The sequence below is a fragment of the Gobio gobio genome, assembly GCF_949357685.1.
Source record: "Gobio gobio genome assembly, chromosome: 6".
NCBI classification, from domain to species: Eukaryota; Metazoa; Chordata; class Actinopteri; order Cypriniformes; family Gobionidae; genus Gobio; species Gobio gobio.
In genome coordinates, this window is record NC_137102.1 from 24,969,193 (window position 1) to 24,992,956 (window position 23,764).

Here is a 23,764-nt window from a genome sequence, read left to right on the forward strand (position 1 = left end):
GTCTCTGAGCTTTGCTGGCCCACAAGAGGGCCAAAACATCATCCCACCACTCAAACGAACAGACGGTGGGCAATTTCGGAAGGGAATGGCTGTACGTTGCAAGGCTTTGGCTTCTTCAGCCCGCTGCATAGTAATGTGGTTAGATTTGAGGGTGCTTCAATTTTACGGAAGACAAAACAGGCAAATTGTTTAGTCTGAAAATACGGTTTTGTTGTTTTACCGCAGACAAAGTTTGAAAACATTAGATTTAAAAAGGACTTGTTTTTTTCAGGTCTGGAAGTGGCGATCTACAGCTCGAATCATTGACGTATGTGGACCAACTTCCAGTGGCTGAAATTATTCATCAGGTAAGTCTAAATGTTAAATGTTGTTGGAATATGTAAATGAGGAAATGGTCTAAATGATCCATGATTGTGATCGTTCTACAGGGAGTGCAGAATTATTAGGCACGTTGATTTTCTGATCATATTTTTTTTCCAGGCACATTTGACCAATTCCAAACCACAGTAATCCTAATAACTACTATTAATTTAGTATTTAAAAATGTATAAGTGATATATAATTGTTCATGAAGGCTGGAAATGAAAATCACCTTATATTCAGGTGTGCAGAATTATTAGGCATGTTTTCTTTTACAGATAAATTGAGCCAAAAAAGAGATTTAACTCAGACTGAAAAGTCAAAAAGTATTAAATGCCCATGAGAAGGATGCAATACTAATGCAATACTAGACATTGCAGTTAAGGCTTGACCATTGGACAGTGAAATGCTCGTTGGGTCAGCAGGGTCAGACAAAAACAGGTGGTGAAGAAAAGACACCTGTTAGCAGCAAAAGAATTAAGAATTAAGGTGAAGAATTAAGGGTGAAACCATCAGGAACCCTTTAGTCTCCAGCGCCACCATTTTCCAAAGCTGCAACCTACCTGGAGTCTCCAGAAGTGCAAGGTGTCAGGATCTCAGAGATTTCAGTTAGGTAAAGAATCCTAAAAAATGACCCCCACTAGATAAGAATCACAAGCTGAAGTGTTGTAAAATACATGAAGGTTTTTTTATAGGCTTTATGGACAGATAGGTTGAGAGTGACTCTTGAAGGACCAGCACCACATCCTTTAGTACCACTGTTTGAAGAATTCATCTTCCAGAATCTGGCAGTACGTTTTGGGAGTTCATTTTTAGTCCATCTCTGCAAAACGGACTTCAGGATGGACTAAAATGAACTCCCAAAACGAACTGCCAGATTCTGGAAGATGAATTCTTCAAACAGTGGTACTAGAGGATGTGGTGCTGGTCCTTCAAGAGTCACTCTCAACCTATCTGTCCATAAAGCCTATAAAAAAACCTTCATGTATTTGAATTGGTCAAATGTGCCTGGAAAAAAAATATGATCAGAAAATCAACGTGCCTAATAATTCTGCACTCCCTGTAAACATACAATTAATTATTCATTAGATACGCATTTCTTCTTCAACTTCGTAAATCTACCCAGCCTTTTTTTCCCTATGTACATTTATTTCACTATACTTTTGTGTTATATTACTCTGGCATGACATTACAGGAAATTAGTTAACACAGCTGCAGTGTGGTTAGAGCTTCTAGGGGAGTGACTGTAATTTTGACATCTGCTTTCACAATCCATTGTTTTATTTTAGTGTTGTAGCAAATGCGAATAAAAAAAATTATATTTGCTATGCTACACACCTATAGCACGTGCTCATAAGCCAGTACTCAATACTTCCAGTAATTTAGCAGTATACCATTCTAAAGTTTACTTTTGAGTGTTATTTGCATATCATTTACATCTGATTATTTATTAAACGGTTAGTTCACCCAAAAATGTTGTCATTAATTACTCACCATCATGTCGTTCCAAACCCATAAGACTTTCGTTCATCGTCGGAACACAGACACAAAAAAGATATATTAAATAATATGTAATCTGAGAGATTGCTGTCCTTGTATTGACAGTCTATGCAACTACCACTTTGACACTTCAAAAAGTTCATAAAGAGATTGTAAAACTAATCCATATGGCGCGCAAGAGCAAACCTCACGAAAATGAACCTCATTGGTTCTTGAGGAAGCTCAAATGTACTGCGTAACACGAGAATTAACCTCATTGGTTCTTGAGGAAGCTCAAATGTGCTGCGTAACACACGTAAATGAACCTCATTAGTACTTGAGGAAGCTCTAACGTACTGCGTAACACGAGAATGAACCTCATTGGTTCTTGAGGAAGCTCAAACGTACTGCGTAACACAAGAATGAACCTCATTGGTTCTTGAGGAAGCTCTAACGTACTGCGTAATATGAGAATGAACCTCATTGGTTCTTGAGGAAGCTCAAATGTACTGCGTAACACGAGAATTAGGGTGTTTTCACACTTGGTCCTTTTCAGGTCTGAGCGCGGTTCACATGATTTTTGGCCCATATGTGAACACTCCAAACGATCTCAGATCCCTTTAAAGCAAACCGAATCTCGGGAGGGTGTCCCGAATGTTATGAGCGCACACACCTATAGCGCATGCTCATAAGCCAGCTGTCACAGCGCGTGTACTAAACGGAATCTTTAGCGTCCTATTGCATCTATTTTAAAGTGTCAAAAACACACAAGTTTCACATAAACAAGTGGTTTTGTTTTAAGTAAATGTAAACATCTGCATTACTAGCCTTTGCAGTTTTCCATTTCCATTTCTTACTTGAATGCTGTTTTAAGGCATACCTACTTTACCTGGAAATTTTAAAGCAGTTTATTTAATTTGCATCTCTTTTAATTATTTTATTGTGTTGTTTATTTTTTGTATGCTGGTGTTATCATTGCCTTCTGCAATAAAATAAACATGATTCAAGGAAAACAATTCAAAATGTTATTTACAAAGGTGGACGTGTGATATAGCTAGAGCAAGAATATGTAGTATTGCAAAAAAAAAGGTTTTTGTGTTAAAAGATAAACAACTCAATTAATTTGTAGCAATGTCATTTAAAAGAATTGTGGTTACCGAGGCACAAACAATGTAGTGAATGGGATCAAATGTTGAAGGCCATAGGGTCAGCCATCAAACACTGAACTGGACTAGATCCAAAAAGCAACAGTGTGAACACAAAGGGGTCTGAGACCTCATTCCTACTAAAGTGGACCAAAAAAGGATCTGAGTCCTCTTTCGGGTACAGGGACAGTGTGAACGTGAAGAGAACTGGGTCCTTTTTCACTTGGTTCACCTTTTGGTCCACTCAAAGGAGTCTGAGTTTGGTTCTTTTAAAGAGGACCCAAGTGTGAAAACACCCTTAACCTCATTGGTTCTAGAGGAAGCACAAAAGTGCTGCGTAATGCACGAGAATGAACCTCCTTGGTACTTGAGGAAGCTGAAATGTACTGTGTAACACGAGAATGAACCTCATTGGTTCTTGAGGAAGCTTAAATGTACTGCGTGACACGAGAATGAACCTCATTGGTTCTTTTGGAAGCTTGAACGTGCTGCGTAACACGAGAATGAACCTCATTGGTTCTTGAGGAAGCTCAAACGTGCTGCGTAACACGAGAATGAACCTCATTTGTTCATGCGGAAGCTCAAACGTGCCGCGTAACACGAGAATGAACGTCATTGGTTCTTGAGGAAGCTGAAATGTACTGCGTAACCTGATAATGAACCTCATTGGTTCTTGAGGAAGCTCAAACGTACTGCGTAACATGAGAATTAACTTCATTGGTTCTTGAGGAAGCTCAAATGTACTGTGTAACACAAGAATGAACCTCATTGGTTAATGTGGACGCTCAAACGTGCCGCATAACACGAGAATGAACCTCATTGGTTCTTGAGGAAGCTGAAATGTACTGCGTAACACGAGAATGAACCTCATTGGTTCTTTTGGAAGCTTGAACGTGCTGCGTAACACAAGAATGAACCTCATTGGTTCTTGCACGTCAAGCAAGCATGCTTGAGCTTCCGTTTATGATAACTGATGTGTGCGTTGATGAATGTTTATATGTGAATTAAAGCCTAAATTAATCTGTTCAGCGTATAAAGCAATCATGTGTCTAAATATTTTTTTTTACTAAACCAATTGATATGAATTAGGTTTACAATCTCTTTATGAACTTTGTATTACTGTTAATAGAGGGACAGGTTTGGAATGACATGAAGGTGAGCAATTAATGACAGAATTTTTTTTTTTTGGGTGAACTAACCCTTTAAATCACTTTATTCTCGTCTCTGCATCTGTCTAATTTCATAAAATGTTTTAGAGAGGTCTGAATTAATTTCAAGCATTCACATATCAGCCAAAATCCTTGCAAACTACCTTGAAGTGAAGCAAATGTTTGAGGTGGACACTGTCTGTCGTAGTACTTATCTTAAATTTATGCTTAAATCTACAACATATTTCTGTATCCTTCTTTTTTGATACTTCCGGATATTTTCCAGGATGTGATATATGGATTTCATATTCAATTGTGAATGAAAAATTCAATGTCAAATTTTGATACAGTGGTTTTTGCTGTCCAAACCCCAGTGGCTTTAAGATATCATCTGGAGGACTGCAGCATATTGCTAAGGATTCAGAACTGTCATGAGTCATGACTGTTTTTAGAGTGATGATATCGGACTGTCATAATGGAGCTTTGCAGATGACATTCATAAATATGTGAATGTTCTATTCTGGATAAAAAGACAGTGTGGTAATGAAGGCAGTGTGTGTATGTGTAGCAATATGTAGAGGGATGAGCCGTCCCTCTAGCATTCGTTCAATGTGGAATTTGATGATTGGACGCTCTCACTGTGTGCTGGACTCTATTACTGGCCTCATGCAGACTACATCAGAACCTTTGATCTCTCTATATATCCATCTCTTTTTTTCTCTTCATACATTTTTATTAGTGAGAATGTTAAGCAGAGACTCTCTTAACTAATTCCTTTATTAAATATTACTTCTGGACAAAGTGCCCAGGCATTTGAAGACCAAATGCTATGATCTCAAATGCACTTAATGTCTCAATCTCATTTAATATCTAAATCTCAATATTTCTGAAATCAGTTCTTTATTTGCCATTCCCTGTATGTCCTAACACTTTCAATTTCTCTTTTTACTTTTGTATCTAAATCCACAGCCTCACACTGTTCAGATATGATTTTGGCCCATTCTTCCTGGCAGATTTGCTTCAGTTGGATGGTGTTTGTGCGCCACAATTTTCAAACAGAGCAACAGATTCTTCCTAGAAAATGAGTCTTTTATAGGGTGCTATTTCGTATGAATAACCAAATATTGTAAAATAACAACTATCTCTGGGCCAATTCTGCTCGGCTACATGGTTATTTATGGATAGTAGCTAAGGCAAAAACCTCATTATTTCTAAAACTCATACTTTAGGTTAAGAATAGGACACTGTTGGGTTGCAGTGTGCTAACCAGGCGTAATGCAATATAAGCTTCTTTTTTCCCTAACCAGCCACAATAGTGAGAAAACAAAAACAAAAAACAAAGCAGTAAAAAACAGTAGCAGGACATTTTGTGGTGTTGTGCTTGGTAGACTCTTACAGGAAAAAAAAAACATTAATTATTTTAAAATGTAAATTTCACATGTGCAGAATAATGACGTGAAATATGTTGGAAAACATTGGAAATTCATGCGTTTTTAGTTTTTTTGGTTTGTTTTACCTGCCCACAGTGAAACGTAGGGGCCAAAATCATGCAGTTGAATATTAAACATCAAATATGTTTTGATTGGCACTGATTTTGTCACATTGAAAAATATATGAATAAAGAACTTGTTGGTTGGTAAGGACATGGTCAGGACGTGCTAACCTTAACCCTGTATTTTAACTTTGGTGTGTATATCCTTCTGGACTTATATATATTTTTTCTAAGGAATTTCTAAGACCTAAAATAATAATAAAAAAGCCACACACAAAAAATCCTTTAGATTAACATTGAAGAAAAGTCCCAAGCCATTATCATATCATAGAGACTATGATTGCAGAACTTATTGCAAATTAGCCGTGGTGTGATGCAGGGACTGTTTTGTGAAAATTTTTAAAAACTGAATAAATATAATGCTCAAAAATGTGTGGTTTTCAGGTCAGATTCTCCTGTGGCCACTCTTCACAGATAATAAAGGTGTTTTTCTTGCTCCATTTAAAAAAATAAAGAGAGTTTTGTAGTATTATAAGAGTGCTTAATGGACATCTTTCTTTATCACGGCCATGATGCTGTCACTATTACGCCCCGCGTCTAGGGGAATAGAGAAAACTCTGAAAAGGGCATACTAAAACTGGGTTGTTTGTAATGGAATCTCAGCACAAAATCACTCTGGTCGATAATCAAACAGGAATAAAAAAATTAAGCAGTGTTACATTTATTAAGAAATAACAAGTGAAATAAATGGCATCTCTTCAGGGTGGCCAAAGGCCAAAATAACAAACAAAATGGGGAGAAATGTAATAACCTAACCGCATAGCAAAATAAAATACATTTAGCTTACCTAATTCCCTAACAAAAAAGAGCACAAACAAGTTTCCAAATAACAATAATACATTTGATGTACGATTAATTTGTGATTTTATTAAGTGAATTACTTAAAACTATTGTGTAATTAATTGCATTAAAATTTGTAATCGCTTGACAGTCCTAATTATTTCTAATCCTCTTATGCTGGCTAAAGATTGTTCTGTTGTTCCCCAAATCAGATATTCATCCACCCCTCTCCATTCAGGTTCAACTTACATACATGTTTGATTTGCAATGTAGCCATGGGACCATTAAAATTGTATTATGACTGATATACTTTAACTGGTAATTCTTTGCAAGCCAACATCAGTTTAAAGTTTTCAGATATTTTGCAGTTTAAGATGTCTCTTCTTAGATTAAAAATGTTTAATGAATCAAAGTTGAGTTAAATAACTTTATCTTAAGACAGACACATTAAAGAGCATTTTTAGAACAGCACAGAATTATTTAAGATAGCCAATGCAACTCTGCACCAAAGATGATAATTATACCTCAAATTGCTCTGATACTATTTGCATAATTCACTGAATAGTTGCATCACTTTTGTATGAAGTAACATCTGCATCATGTTAACTAATCACCCGCAATCCAGTTTAACCAGGCAATATTTGTGCACCAGACATAGTTCAGTTAAGTCATTCTAATTCTTTAAAATATTCTTAAATATGCCTCCTTTCTACGTAAATTGACTTTAAAGATTGCACCTAATTTTACTGCCTGTTTTTTATGATGTTCTTTATGTAAATGTTCTATTGATCAAGGGCAGTATAACTCCATACATACAGTAACACAGTGTTGTCGAGCTCATTTTCAGAATTTTAAAGAGCTTATTCTGGTCTCTGGAGCAACGTGGTGGAGGAATAATATACAGTCTCAATAAGTATGCCAGATCACAGTAATCTGCTGTATCCTCTACCATTGAGCGAAATGGAGACACTAAGAGTCAAAAGCTTTCAAAAAAAAAATTTGTTTTATTGTTTATTCTCACAAATTTGATCAAAAATAAAGTAAAACTTTAGTAATATTGTGAAATATGATGGATCCGCTTTCTGTTTTAATATTAATTCATTTTAATGTTCTTATTTTAAAATGTAATTTATTCATGTGATGGCTAAGCATATTGAACTTAAACATGCTTATTTGGTGTTCAATTATTATTAATTATGCTCATTTATTAGTAATGGGTCTAATATTGAGTTTTTGTTGCTTAATATTTTTGTGCAAACTGATCTGTTTTCAGGATTCTTTTATAAATAGAAAGTTCAAAATAACATCATTTATTTCTCATAAAAAGATGCAGACTTAGAAAAAACTTTTATTTTTATTTGACCAGTACACAATTCTTCTAATGAATTGGCTGCTAAAACTTAGTGTTCTTAGGGAAATCCCCTATGTTTAATTTATTTAACAAATCTAGTCAGTGGACTAGGTCATAGCAGTGGGAACACTGGTCCGTAACCCCATATTTTCTTCCTAGAACACTTGTTAGCCGTGCTGTCTCCTGCGTCAAACCGTCTATCTCCGGTTGAGGATGAGGTTATCCCCTTTGTGCCGCGATCATTCTTGCTTCTAAATCAGGCTTTAAATGTCAGAGACTAATCACAGTGTACTCAGCTGAATGCTTTTCTCAAAACTCAATTACTCTGCTTGTTGCAATGATTTTGCTCTGAGGATGCTTTCCTTCAGCTTTGAATAGTTATTTGTTGTCTTGACAGTTTGATGCCTCAACACTATGGCTTTAGGGAATCAAAGCTGGAGGAGGAGGATGCATGGCTGTACTCATTTTGTCCTTTTTGGCTGGGTTGTGAACCAGTCAAATCAAAAATAATTTCCTCGCTGAATAGCATGAGGTTTGATGGCGGAGTTTCCATTCCAGCAGAATGGAGTACAATTCCATGCATAAAGTATGATTTGCCAGAGAACTTAAAGGGATAGTTCTGTCTTCTGCAGAATTGCTAAAGAAGAGATTTTAAGAATTTGACCAGTTTTTGTTCATGTTATGAACCTCAATGGGACCCAAAACTTTCAAGCTTCTACCTGTGTTTTGCTTCATATCCAGAAGAAATGTATTGAGAAATTGTACTTAAAGTGCCCCTATACTTTTTCAGGTACCTTTCATGTAGTGTGTAATATATCTGTTTGCGAACTTAAAGGTTCTGCAAAGTTTCAAAGATCAAAGTACACGATAAATAAAGTTATTGTCTCACAAGAGAAAGAACCAATTCTGAACTGCCTGAAATGAGTCGTCAGTAATTCCTACGTAGGTTTGAAACACATTTGCATAATGCCAGCCTAAGGTCTTCATTAACTTCCCGTGAACAATATCTACTTTGAGATGCCATCAAACTCTGTAGTTGTAGCTGAGGCCTGGTAGAATTTGGTTCATGTTGTCAAATTCCAAAAAAGGATGAGGAATCGGGCTTGAATTACTTTGGTAAAACTGACTGCATTGTTACTGTTCGTATCACTGTGTATCAAGAGCTGAGGAAGCCTCCGGAGCTGAAAGTCAGATATGGTAATGGGCTTTTTCGTTTCCAACACGTGCTATAAGCAGTAGATCAATCACAACAGACTGGGCCGTCTAATCAATAAGAATAGAGCAATCATGACAGACTGGGCCATCTGACCAATCAGAGCAAAGTAGACCAATCACAACAGACTGGGCCGTCTGACCAATCAGAACCAGAGTATGTGAGCTGAGTGTAGCGGCAGCAATTTCCCCTCCGTGCACTGAGCATTTGATAATCACTCCGCTCCGGGTTCACCATTTCCTACTCCCTGCTCCACTCCTCGCTCACTGATATCAGAAATACCGCTCTGTCTTTGCTCCTAGGAAATTTGCGGCTAAAGTATTTAAGTAAACTCTGAATATCACAAAAGTTCGGTTTATAGCATACATTAAATGAAAAAAACAATAGGAGATAGTTTCAATGTGGTTTATTGGAACACTAGTGTGTGAAGATTTATTCCTACGACATGCCAAGCTTATTTGGCTTTATCAGTATTAAAAGATAAATATCATTGCTGCTTTTTGCAGTGCAAATTTTGTTTGGAAAGATGAAAATAGTACGTTTTCATCAGTTATTTTATCTACGGGTAACAACATTACAGATTTCTGCTCATTCAAAATCAGATACAGAGAACTGTAAGCAGATAAGCACTGTAAGATGTATTTGAATGCATTAGAGAGAGTGATTGCGTGTGTGAATAAGTGCTACCTGTTTAAAATATACTTTCACCCGATTATATTCAGTATAGAAGGTACAATAACATCCCGCTCATGTCCATCGCCGGCATCATAAACTTTACATTCTTTCTGATTTGCGTGATCCATCTGTATCAAGCTAGTTAAATGTGTTTAACGTGTGAGTTCTGGATAAAAATGCTGTTATATTATGGGCCATTGGCATGAATTGTACTCATGATGGAGCGGTAGTGGAGCTTTTAAAAAATCCGCTCCTCACTCCATTCAAAATCACGTCGCTCCACTCCTCGCTCCGCTCCCACTCCATTCCGCTCACATACTCTGATCAGAACAGAGTAGACCAATCACAACAGACTGAGGCGCCATCTGACCAATCAGAGCAGAGTAGACCAATCACAACAGACTGGGCTATCTGACCAATCAGAGCAGAGTAGACCAATCACAACAGACTGGGCCCAACAAACTTGTTTCCACATAAATATGATTATTTTATCATTCTTATGTATTATGGTATTATTAAAGGTGTCATGAACTGGCTATTTTATTTTTTTTTATACTGTTGTCTGAGGTCAAGTTATGACGTTTACAAGGTTTTTACATTCAAAAACATCATAATGAATAAGTAATAGGCTATTTTCTTTAGCCCACGGCCACGGCTAGGATTGGATAAGATTTGCATATTTAATGAGCTTCAGCTCCCCTGTCAGTACACGTGAGGAATTGTTTTGAAAGCGTGTGGGAAAATGCTCACAGGGCTCGAAAAATATCTTTATCAAACAAACATAATGATTCATCTCTCATCCACCCACGATTGATTGGAATGTTATTTCTGTATTACTTGGTCGGCCCGATCATCAGTGAATATAACCGCGAAACCCACACACACACACACACACACACGCACGCGCGCAAGAAAGGAATGTTATTTCACTACAGCCCGTCGGCAGGCCGTTGATAGCCCGTCTGAAAAACACATAGCCCCGGGACTTTGGGCTTTGCGAGCTGGCGTTACAAGTCCGAGTCTGATCACGAATGTGCCGCTGTGAAATGAAGCGAACAAATGCATGTCTTACGCATGTGAGCTGGAACTGGCATCGTTTAGCTCCATGAGTCGGTGGGCGGGCTTGAGGCGGTGCTTCTGCGTCCTATTACGTCAGTGGTCGACATATTGTGAGATCTCTCGTTTGCTGGGCCTGGTGTCTATAAAAGCTTTTCTTTAACTAACAAGGCTGTTTTCAGCTCTGAAACTTTCAGGATATTCTTATATCACAATGAACTTTTATATACCAAGGGCTCAAAGGAAAGTTGATTTCTCAATTCATCACCCCTTTTAAGGTTTTTTTTTTTCAATAGTCACTTCACAGAGGGATTCGTGGTTTTAAATGCCTTCGGATTATTAAACATTATTACTCAGCTTTCAACATTAATACTCAATTCTGATTGGTCAGTCGCAGCACTTTGTTTTGCATTCAACAGCCCCGTTGTATAAAATATAATATGTATGCACTTTACTGATTAAGTAGCAGGGTGTTACTGACTGCAAGATTCTGTGTTGTGTGTGTGTGTGTGTGACAGAGAAAGCGAGAGGGGTGATGTGCTTTCCATAGATAAAAGTAATTTCGAAAAAATGGAAATTGTTTATTTGCTTTGGCCAATATCTTTGGTCTTTTACTGTGGTAGACTACATAGCTCTTTGAAATAACTGATATTATTTGGCAAAGTGAAATGGAGCTGTAATGCGGTCCAGATCAGGAACTACTTCCCAGCCAAACATGTCGAAACATGTGTCAGAGAATCAGAATCAGGCATTCTAGTGTGCTTTGTTATCAGTTCGTGTGATCTTCACCATTCTAGTTCCACATCTCTCATAGCACCCTCATTGTTCTCACTTCACCTCATCAAATAAGTAAATGGGCATGAAGTATTAATTTGGGATGAAATTATTTATTTATTTATTTGGTAAGTAAGCATATAATAAGCAGGACAATATGAGCAGGGTTTGAGGGAACTGCAAGAGGTTTGTAAATTGATGAAAAGCTAATGATAATTAATAAAATCCAATGTAAAATTAAAGTGAAATAAATTTGGCTAAATTCGATTGTCAAATCAAAGGCTGTGATTTAATTAAATAACTAATTAAATAGGTCTGATCCTCCTGTGCATGTTTCAAAACGTGATTCACATTAAATGCAGTAAATCGCTGCATGTTCTGTGAGTTTAATGTGCATTTGGGAACTCAACATGTGCTATGTTCACTTTATTTACATATTTGCATAATTTCCAACATTTTTGTGGGCAGAAGTTTAAAGCATTTCAGCAGTACCCACCAAATAAGATCTCAAGGATTTTAAATGTTCAAAGTTTGAGGTTTTGAACGTTTGAAAGTGCAGAATTATTATTGTAAATTAATACAATTATTATTATAAATAATATCAAATTGTTTTCATTTTACAGTACAATCATAATGTATAACAGATTTTTGAAATTAGAGTTAAAACTACAATAATTATTATTATTAATGTTATTATTATTCATTTTGATTGCGTTCCTAAAACATCACTGTGTAATGTGGACTAAGACACTACCACAACTAAAAGGAGGTTTGAGTTTCTCTTTAAGTCCAGCTACAAATTCAAAATACAACACTAGCTAAAAAATAAATAAATAAATAAAATAAAATAAAATGTATGTATATATACTGCATTCGAGCAGTACAATGGGCTTAAACAGCTCGCCCTTTTACAGCAGATTTAGTTCACAAACAACTTACAGTCATGACTTAAATATGATTTTCATTTACAATAATAAATCCTAACATTTAGAAATAGTAATTACTTTTTGCTCCATCAGTCGAGCGCACAATCAAGCTAAGGATCTCATGGTTCTCGGCTCATTTTGAGACAGACTTGTGAATTCAGTGAATTGTTAACTGGAGATTCGCTCTGAGCGGATCATTTGAATCAGTGAGTTGTTGACTCGAGAACAATGCAATCCGATTGGTCTAATTCACGAATTAATCGCACAGTGCCATTTGCAAACAGATTTAACGGGTTCATTGAAAAGAATCAGCTTGTTCATGAATCAGACACCTCTATCGTGTCTCGTAGCAGGTGACGATTTATTCAGTTCAAAATGAGGAATGACATGTTTAATTTCACCGGATTTGTTTGTAAATTAGAGACTAGATTTGCAGACAGGATGATATTACATGAATGAATGAAGCTAATCACTAATGTCAACTCTGTCCTGTGATTTATCAATAAAGTAGCTTAGAAACTCTAAAGTTATAGCATATATCGTTCTGCTTTTAAAGTAACTACAGTGAGGAAAATAAGTATTTGAACATCCTGCTATTTTGCAAGTTCTCCCACTTAGAAATCATGGAGGGGTCTGAAATTGTCATCGTAGGTGCATGTCCACTGTGAGAGACATAATCTAAAAAAAAAATCCAAGAAATCACATTGTATGATTTTTTTAACTATTTATTTGTATGATACTGCTGCAAATAAGTATTTGAAAACCTGAGAAAATCAATGTTAATATTTTGTACAGTAGCCTTTGTTTGCAATTACAGAGGTCAAACGTTTCCTGTAGTTTTTCACCAGGTTTGCACACACTGCAGGAGGGATTTTGGCCCACTCCTCCACACAGATCTTCTCTAGATCAGTCAGGTTTCTGGCCTGTCGCTGAGAAACACGGAGTTTGAGCTCCCTCCAAAGATTTTCTATTGGGTTTAGGTCTGGAGACTGGCTAGGCCACGCCAGAACCTTGATATGCTTCTTACAGAGCCACTCCTTGGTTATCCTGGCTGTGTGCTTCGGGTCATTGTCATGTTGGAAGACCCAGCCTCGACCCATCTTCAATGCTCTAACTGAGGGAAGGAGGTTGTTCCCCAAAATCTCGCAATACATCCTCTTTCATCCTCTCCTTAATACAGTGCAGTCGCCCTGTCCCATGTGCAGAAAAACACCCCCATGCTTCACAGTAGGGATGGTGTTCTTGGGATGGTACTCATCATTCTTCTTCCTCCAAACACGTTTTGTGGAATTATGACCAAAAAGTTATATTTTGGTCTCATCCGACCACATGACTTTCTCCTATGACTCCTCTGGATCATCCAAATGGTCATTGGCACACTTAAGACGGGCCTGGACATGTGCTGGTTTAAGCAGGGGAACCTTCCGTGCCATGCATGATTTCAAACCATGACGTCTTAGTGTATTACCAACAGTAACCTTGGAAACGGTGGTCCCAGCTCTTTTCAGGTCATTGACCAGCTCCTCCCGTGTAGTTCTGGGCTGATTTCTCACCTTTCTTAGGATCAATGAGACCCCACGAGGTAAGATCTTGCATGGAGCCCCAGTCCGAGGGAGATTGACAGTCATGTTTAGCTTCTTCCATTTTCTAATGATTGCTCCAACAGTGGACCTTTTTTCACCAAGCTGCTTGGCAATTTCCCCGTAGCCCTTTCCAGCCTTGTGGAGGTGTACAATTTTGTCTCTAGTGTCTTTGGACAGCTCTTTGGTCTTGGCCATGTTAGTATTTGGATTCTTACTGATTGTATGGGGTGGACAGGTGTCTTTATGCAGCTAACGACCTCAAACAGGTGCATCTAATTTAGGATAATAAATGGAGTGGAGGTGGACATTTTAAAGGCAGACTAACAGGTCTTTGAGGGTCAGAATTCTAGCTGATAGACAGGTGTTCAAATACTTATTTGCAGCTGTATCATACAAATAAATAGTTAAAAAATCATACATTGTGATTTCTGGATTTAAACAACAGGGTGTTCAAATACTTATTTCCCTCACTGTACATACAACGCACATACAATGCACAGCTTCACAATTAATAAAGAGACGGTATGACTAATTCACACACGCAATCTGTTTTTCATTTAATGCATTCATATAACTGTACTCTCCTGGTGCTATTTTATTTAAAAAAGAAATATCCCTCCTTTAATAGTCAAACATATTTACAGTACATACCTTACCAGTGAACTATGAGGGCAAAAAACAAAACAAAATAATCGTTGATTAATCGTAATCGAGGGAAAGTGTTAAATTAATCGAGGTTTTGATTTTAGGTCATATCGTCCAGCCCTAGCCCATCGCATTTGGCAAAGTCTAGACCCTGAATATAAGATGAACCAGTTTTTTCAGATGTATTTCTAAGAAAAAGACAATTATATTTGTATATTATAGTCAGATATTTCGTAACGATACGGTAACTTATAATTTCATGCGGTACTTCAAGTAAATATTTTATGTCTAAGGAGCTAAATGTTTTTGAACCCCTGAAACAGAGTCAGTTGTGATTGTCAACAACAACAACAAAAAAAAACCTCAGGACCCATCCTGATCATCCTGTCCAGGTTTATTTTTCAATAATGACCAGCTCACCTGGCTGATGCAATGCGGTTCAGGTGTTCTGAATGTTTTAACTTGTTGCTATGAAGTCGCGCTTGTGTTCTTTCGGGTCTAAATTTTCAACTAAATATTCAAATAAATTTAGAACTAAATTACTGATCTGCCCACATTGTCACTATATGATATTTGAAATTAGCTGGATAACATCACCGTTTTCTCCAGAGCGGCTGTACAGACGAATCAAATCTGTTGCATTATTTTCCTGTCTAACACTGTGAAGCTGCTTTGAAACAATCTGCATTGTAAAAAGCACTATATAAATAAAGGTTGACTTGACTTGACTTCTTGGTAGTTACTTCCTGGTACAAGTCAAAAGAGTCCACACTCAAATCTCTTTGATATTCTGGTCTCTCACGTTCCTTCTGCAGTGTCAGAAATGTTTCACCTATTATTTCATCATTCGCCAGGTAAAAACGTCTGATTTCATAACTGACTATCAAAGCAGTCGCTTATTTGTGAGTGCAGTCCCAAACATGATCTAAACCATTTTTAACTTCACAAATGCTAATAATCCCCATTTTCCTCTTCCTCATTATCGTGGCTCCAGTTAACTCCAGCTCAGTTCCTCGACTGCTCCCGGAGGTAGACTGAGCAGTCTGTCAGAGTCAATCCATCAGTCGCGTTCAGCCATGTGAGAAGCCCCCTTATGTACAGTCTTCACCCTCCCATTTCCCTCTTACTTTCAGAGGTTAACTACCTCAGCACTCAGGACGTCTCCTCCGCTATCCTCCACACTCAGCTGCAATGTATTATGCAGATCAAGGCCACTTATTATTGCTGTCCTTACTGTCTGATGCAGCATGTGAATACGCTGAGTGTAAAGTGAAAAATGTTAGGTATTAAGACAAATTTTTGAAATTGAAGAAAGCCATATTGAGTAGTTTTGCATAATCCAACATTATTATTTCTTAGAGAAAAACAGTTAGGTCTTGTTAAAGCGGCCATATTATGCCCTTTTATAAAGTCTTGATTTTGTATTTCGGGTTTACTAAAATAGGTTTTCATGTTTAATTGTTCAAAAGAGGCATTATTTTTCACATATTTGACAGTTACATCACCTCTTTTTCCAGTCTGTCAGTAACGCTCTATTTTGTTTCGGTCTCTATGAAGCCACTTCTTCCTAAAAGCGTAATGTTCTCTGATTGGTCGACTGGGTCAGTATGTTGTGATTGGTCAACCGCTTTGAGCGTGTTTTGGATATGTCACACCCCTTACCATTACCGCGAGTTTCAACACACTACTAGCACAACTCAACCAGGCACCGCCCCTTTATTTTGCTTATGCCTTTGGCGGGAATTATTTAAATGAGTAATATTGTGACGTGTTCGTTCCCAGAAGAAAACTCAAGACTACAATCGAGGCGTTTCAGGAAACAAGCCTTTGAAGTGACTTTGTGCTTTGTAATTTTGCAAACATTTTTAATGTTCAAACAGCAACATTACACATAAAGAAAGATGAAAAAGGTAAAACAAGCATAATATGTCCTCCTTAAAATATTATATATATATATATATATATATATATATATATATATATATATATTTTATATATTTTATATATATATATATATATATATATATATATATATATATATATATATATATATATATATTTATATATATATATATATATATATATATATATATATGTGATTAGATGTGATTTGTCAAAATTCAATCAATGATTTGTGCAACCAACAAAGTCTTGTGGTGCGACTGGCATTCAGAAACATGCAGGGAAAAAAAGCATGTAACAGGAAATGATATAGAGAGACACTTTCAGACCATCATGATTGTGTCAAGCAGGGTGATTTATTGTTAACTAAAACTATTATACACATTTTTGTTAATTAAAATTAGGCTGAAATAAAATAAATATAAATGTTAGATAAAAAAAACCTGAACTAAAGTTAGAAATGCTGCTTTGGCAAATAACTGAAATAAATGTTTTCTTGAAGAAAAGTGGAGAAAAAACAAAACAAAAAATAAATGAACCCTAAACAGTAATATTTCATTTTTTTTATATAATTACTGAAAGTTAAAATTCAAATAAAAACTGAAAATATAAAAAGCGAATTAAATATATTAATAAACACTAGTATATAATAATAAAGTCAATAAAGTCAATAAGCCTCTTAAAAAAGCAGATCATTTGACCTTATGAAAGGGCAAGGTTAAAAAGATGGTGCGATTCCCCAACATAATGATATTTATGAATAAATAATTCATGACGTTTGTAATACATTCTTTTTATCTTAAAAATATAAGAAACTTAAAAGATGTGTACACACATATTCAAGCTGTAAGTGAAATGTTCCTTTTACTTGCATTACATTTTTTGAGTAATTAAATACATTTCTGTTTAAAAAAAAGAAGTAATAATTATGTTAAACCAACATGAATATCAAGAGCACATTTCTAATAACTCATCACTGTTTAAACTACATTTTTGAAAATTTTTCTTCATGTATTTAGGAGACTCTTATTTTGTCATTGACCCCATGATAGGCATGTTAGAATGGGGGGACAATATTATCCAACATAACACATTTTAGCCAGTTCATTGCACAAAGTTATTTTATTGCTTCAGAAGACTTAGAATATAGCGCACAGTGGACATGGACCACTTTTATGGTGCTTTATTTATCTTTTTAATTCACTTTTAGTATATGGAAAAGAGTAACAAATGCATTCTTCACTCTTTTTCTGTTTCACGGAAAAGTGAAACTGGCTCGAATTTTCACTTTTGGGTTAATTATTTAACCCAAAAATTATTTAACTTTAAAAGTGTGTATCCACCCCAGCTGTGATGGGAAGGACGGTGAACACGCATATACTCCCAGGCATAAACAACATCCTGGGACAACTTTCCCCGAAGCTGTATGTCTCACACAAACCCCCTTTTCCGGGTTCCTGTGGGTGGCGGCATCCGTGAGTCAGGTTATGTGCACTCTGGTGGTCAGTGTAGATACGTTACGTACTTCCGCCTGATTTCTAGGTCAGTGTTGAGTCGGGCCTGGGGCTGTCGCTCTATTGTGGTTGATAATGAAGGTCTGCAGTGAAACACAGTCATGTTCAGCTACAGTGCAGGCAATGAGGAGAATGTGCTCTCTCACAAGCCCCTGGAACAGAATTAGAAAAGTTATGAGCACTCTCTTTTTAGAGGTTAAACTTTTCTTTTCAGTAGAATATTCTGTCCGCATTAGCATATAAATGCACGTCTGGTGATGCATGTTTAATGGTGGGTGATTTAAATGTATAATATTCATACACAAAGTGATGATGTAGCTGTAAATGTGCAAACACTGACTGAAGCAGATGAGCTCTGATGCTGAAGTGCATTACGCTCTGTGAGTCTGCATCTTTCTTTCTTTCTTTCTTTGCTTGCAAGTGCTCTTTCTTCCATTTGCTTGATCATTCTTTCCTTTGTGCTTTCATTGATTTAGATTTGTTTGCCTTTTCTTTCACTCTTGTCACAATTCTTTCTTTTCTTCTTTCATTCTTTTTCGCTTGTTTAATCTTTGTTTGCTGTCATTTCGTCCTGATTTTTTGCAGTCGTCCGATTAGTCTTTCTTTCTTTCTTTCTTTCTTTCTTTCTTTCTTTCTTTCTTTCTTTCTTTCTTTCTTTCTATTCTTTTATTTGCTTGCAAGTGCTCTTTCTTCCATTTGCTTGATCATTCTTTCCTTTGTGCTTTCATTGATTTAGTTTTGTTTGCCCTTTCCTTCACTCTTCTGTCACAATTCTTTCTTTTCTTCTTTCATTATTTTTCGCTTGTTTAATCTTTTTTTGCTTTCATTTGGTCCTGATTTTTTGCAGTCGTCCGATTAGTCTTTCTTTCTTTCTTTCTTTCTTTCTTTCTTTCTTTCTTTCTTTCTTTCTTTCTTTCTTTCTTTCTTTCTTTCTTTCTTTCTTTCTTTCTTTCTTTCTTTCTTTCTTTCTTTCTTTGTCCTTTCTTTCCCTCACTCATTCTGACTTTATTTATTTTCTGTATTTCATTCATTCTCTTTCATTTGTTGATTCTTTTTTCTGTTCATTAATTTTTTCTCTTGCATGTTCTTTGTTCCATTTGTCTGATCAGTCTCTCTTTCCTTAATTTCTCCGTTCTTTCTTCTGTTCAATTTTTTTTGTGCTTTCTTTTACTCACTCATTGTCTTTTCCTCTTTCATAATGTAGTTTATTTTATTTTTTTGTTCGTTCACTTGTTTGCTCACATTCATTGTATGATTTGTTTGATTTTTTTACATTTAATTATTTATCCATTCATTCATTTGATCATTCACTTTTTTGTTAGTTTTAACTAACAAAAAAATTTGCTTACTTTGCTCTTTCTCTTTCACTTTTTCATTTATATTTATTCTTTAGTTAAAAAAAAAAGTCTGACTTTATTTCTCAGAATTGCCAGTTTTCGTCTCGTAATTCTTTTTTTAAAAAAATTGTGAGAATGTCAATTGTGAACTAATATTTTTTTTCAGTATTGAAGTTGTGTGGTAATAATTTTTGCCATCCCGAGTTTGCAATGCTCTATCTAAGAGCCTCTCTGTAAACATTAGCTGCTTTTCCACCGCCGGGCCGAACGGAAGTTCAGTCAAGAGCAGTGATTTTTTTTTTTTAGGCTGCTGTCACTTTAAGAGTGAATGCATGGATCTAATATACTGATAATGTACACATGCATTTACTTTCTCAACTGTTTACATTCACTAAAGACATAACCATCTATGTTTACTAGTATACTCACTATTTTATGACATCATTTTGTGTGAATTTGTCCGCTCAAGTGCAAGATGATGTGAAAGAGAGCTCAGTTTAGTATTTGCACGCTGTCTGAGACGCAGCTTTCTGGGCGTGCACTTCAGATGTGTGTGCACAGAAAACTGTACGCACAGCACATGAGTAACAAAATGAGCTCCCTTTCGCGTCTTCTTGCGCTTGAATATTTATATTTGTCAAACTTCCGTGACAATGTAGCACTGGCCCACCAACTGTCCCAAGCGTCGTTCAGGTTCATGCATTGTTAGAATTCATAAAAATGTTACCGGCCAACTGGCGAGTGAGACCGTTTCATATACACGTTAATGCAAATTTTTCTTTCAATTGGCGTTTGGAGAGTGTTCATTTAAGGACCTGGTTCTAAGAATGGCAAGGAACGGTTTGTTATATTTCCAGTTGAGCTTTTTGGACCGGAATTCACGGTTGACTAACTGCTGAACCATGCTGGTAGAATGCGTGTAGTGCTGTTTGAGTGCCGTAAACACAAATGAATAATAATGTTAAAAGAAATATCTTATCCTCCATAATGCAGACGCTATTAACATTTCATGTCATCTGTAAAAGGAAACGTCTGACACACTTACAGTGTTTACACAGTGCATCCAGTTCTTATATCTCAGTAGAGCAAATGAAATTCAGTTGTTCATACTATTAAACCGACTCACCAGAGTTCTCACTACATGTCTTCACAGAAACCCAAGCAGAAAAACTGGCACCCTCCTGATGGCTTCATTCTGGGGCTCTGGACTCTAATCCTGCTGGTGTTCTTCAAGACATACGGCATCAAACATCTCAAACACATCTTCTGATCCCACAGAGGTCAAAGAACCTCACGCTTGTACGTCTTCTCTGGCATAAGAAAGTCCACCATAACTTTCGTCATCATAGGTTATTTATTTTTTGATGCAAGTTTGTTTTCTTTGGGTTTTGCTGTGTATCATTTTTTGAAAGTAACATGCACTGACTTTCATTGGAACGCTCTTTGTTGTTTGTAGCTCTGTAGTGAAATCCATTTGAATTTCACACAGAGACTTTCTTTTGAACTAAACACACACTTACAGCTTGCAGGGAGAAGCATACTTCTTGTTTGTTGGTTTGTGTCTCTGTTTTTTTTTGGTTTTTTTGTTCTTTCATTTTCAGTTATAGTTTCATCTCTTCAGTATGGAAGCCTGTTTCTACCACGGAATAAAAAAAAATTAAGATAATTATAACACAACTTTTTTCTCGCAATTGCGAATTAATATCATCCAATTCTGAGAATAAAAGTCAGAATTGCGAGATGTAAACTCGCAATTGTATGGAAGCTTGTTTCTGCCACAGAATAGAAAATAAAAAAATAATTACGACTTTTTATTTTATTTTAAAAAGTCAGAATTGTGAGATGTAATCTCGCAATTGTGAGAAAAAGTCAGAATTGTTAGAGGAAAAAGTCGCAATTACTTTTTTATTCAGTGGAAGAAACAAACTTTCATACTTCGCCCCTGGCAGAGTTAAATTATTTTCTTACATTTATTATGACACATGGAATTGTAACCATATTTCTTCATTTTTTTTCTCAGTGGGATGAGATTTTTAGTTAGCTAAATACTGATATTCTAAATCTATATATGAAGAGTTCAGATGCAAAAGCTGCTAAACGCCACCTCTGTCAAAAATGAGATAATGATATTGAGCGAATGCTCTCCGCACATAGTATACGTTTATCAAATACTTTCATTTCAAATCTGCTAAATCCCAGTGTCAGCCCATTCAGAAAAACTAGGCTGTTGGCAGAAACCTCTAAAACTCCACTTCCCTTTGTCACAGAAGAGTCCACAGAAACCATGAATCGAATCATATGATTTCAAGATGAATGACGCTGTGCGAAAGAGCCGTCTTTCATTATCCAAGCATCCATCGTTACAGTTGCAATGACAGGATTTTGCGAGTTGCAAGTAAACACAATAGTGTTTCTTGTGCTTCTGTAAAACCCTGACAAAAACGGACGTGGCAGTCACTTTGCATCACATCTCCCCCTACTGTGTGGATCAGTTTCTTCATTGTTGTTAGATTTTGAATTCTGCTTTCATCATTTGCAATGTTTCCAGTTGCATCTTTAGTGATTTTGCAACTGTTTGCTATTTCTTTTTGTCCAAACAGGTGGACTTAGAGGCTTTTGCACAAAAAAAGCATTAATGGACTTTTTTGCAGGAAAAGACAGTTAAATTAGTTAAATACTCATGAATTGACTAATGTGACATTTTTGAAAATAAGGCATTTCAATAACTGACTAATAACCTTTTAATTGCCATTAAAGTGAAATTACTGAACCTAAACATAGGAGCCTGAAAAGAAAATGCTAATTTAAAATAAAACGTCAGATGGACATCAGAGGTTTTTTGCATCTGAACTCTTCATATGCAATTGATGGCCTGTTGTTTCAGTTGCAATTTATAATTTCCTTTCTTAGTTTTTAATGGTTATGAAGTGGGAAAAGACAGTAATGTTCAGGGTAGCTCTGAGAAGAGTTGTGAAAACCAACTGTAAGCATGTGAAAACCGCTTATTTATGTTACTCATATTTTACCACATACTTAAGACTTTTTTTTTATCAGCATAAATAAAATAAAATACAACAAATTCTAACATGATGTGTAACAAAACAAAAACAAGCCCATTCTCAGTACTGTAATTTGGAAATAGTTATTATTTAAATTAAAGACTATTTTAATTTAAATAATGTAACTTTATTTCCAAATTACAGTAATGAGAATGGGATTGTTTTTGTTTTGTTTTGTTATTGGTCCTAAAATAGGCTTCTTCTTCGTTTTTTTTTTTTATATATAATTTTTTTGGTGACCTATACATTTTTCATGAGATTCACCCAGCAACAAATGTGAGGAATTAATGGACAACAAACACATTTCCATGTACAGCAACCAAACCACTCCATTTGCCTTTGGCTGTGTCCTGTATCTGTCCATTAGCGTCTCCGCTCCACTTAAACTCTGTTAAGAACATGCTCTAAAAGGGGTCGACCGAATTCACCTCCAGCTACACAGTAAGTGTGAATGAGAGTTTGACAAATTGGACGAAATTTTTTCTGTCTGTCTGTCTAATGCATCATTAACTGTTGGTAGGTCAGACATCATGAATTGTTCAAGAGAGCCCACATCAAAATATTCACTGTAAATGCATTATGAGAATTTCTACAGTGCCATTTTGCCTTTTTTCTCCATTTATGTTCTAGCATTTTGCTGTGTGCTTTTTTTTTTTATTATAAAACTGGCTAAAGGTGACTTTTTGAATAAAGCCTACAGAGAAAAGACTGAAAGCTTTTCATGTTCTGTTCCTTTTAAAACTTGAAGGAAAGTAACAAAGCCGAAAAATAGCGGAGAAATTGTTGGAAGCAGGAGCAGGAGCTCCTTTTTTGCTGCGTGAAATGAAAGAGAACAAAGAACTCACATTTTACAATGGAGAATCATTATGAAAATGAATCCTTGTAACAGGATGTTAAGTTATAAGAACGCTGTGAATTATTTACTTATGTTGTCTTAAAAATCTATTTAATACATATTTATTAGGCAATGAAATGGTTAAAATGTAAATTATAGGATGCCAGCTCTCTCAACTCATAAAGTCATTATTAATTACGCTAATTGCATATTTCAGTCATGCAGACCAATTGAAGCTCATTAGTGCCCATTAAAAGGCTTATTTTTTTCAGAATCCAATATGTTGAAACCTGTTTAAGTACAATCAATAAATATAGGTCAACATTGATTCACCCTACTTTCAATGAATTATATATTTAGACATAATTTTCCAAATTAGTTGAGAGCATATTAATGACATCCAAAACATCCAGGCTTTTTTGTGCAAATA

At 36.0% G+C, this 23,764-nt stretch overlaps 1 protein-coding gene across 1 annotated transcript in view; it reads left to right on the forward strand.

Annotated features, from left to right (window-relative positions):
• pigk (phosphatidylinositol glycan anchor biosynthesis, class K) overlaps positions 1–23,210 on the forward strand; it is a 58,730-nt gene extending 35,520 nt beyond the window's left edge. Inside the window, exons 10-11 of the mRNA XM_079819803.1 lie at positions 272–347; positions 20,594–23,210. Coding sequence (XP_079675929.1) covers positions 272–347; positions 20,594–20,710 — 193 coding nt within the window. The 3' untranslated portion in view covers positions 20,711–23,210. The remainder of the gene's footprint in view (positions 1–271; positions 348–20,593) is intronic.
• Positions 23,211–23,764: the final 554 nt, after the last annotated feature.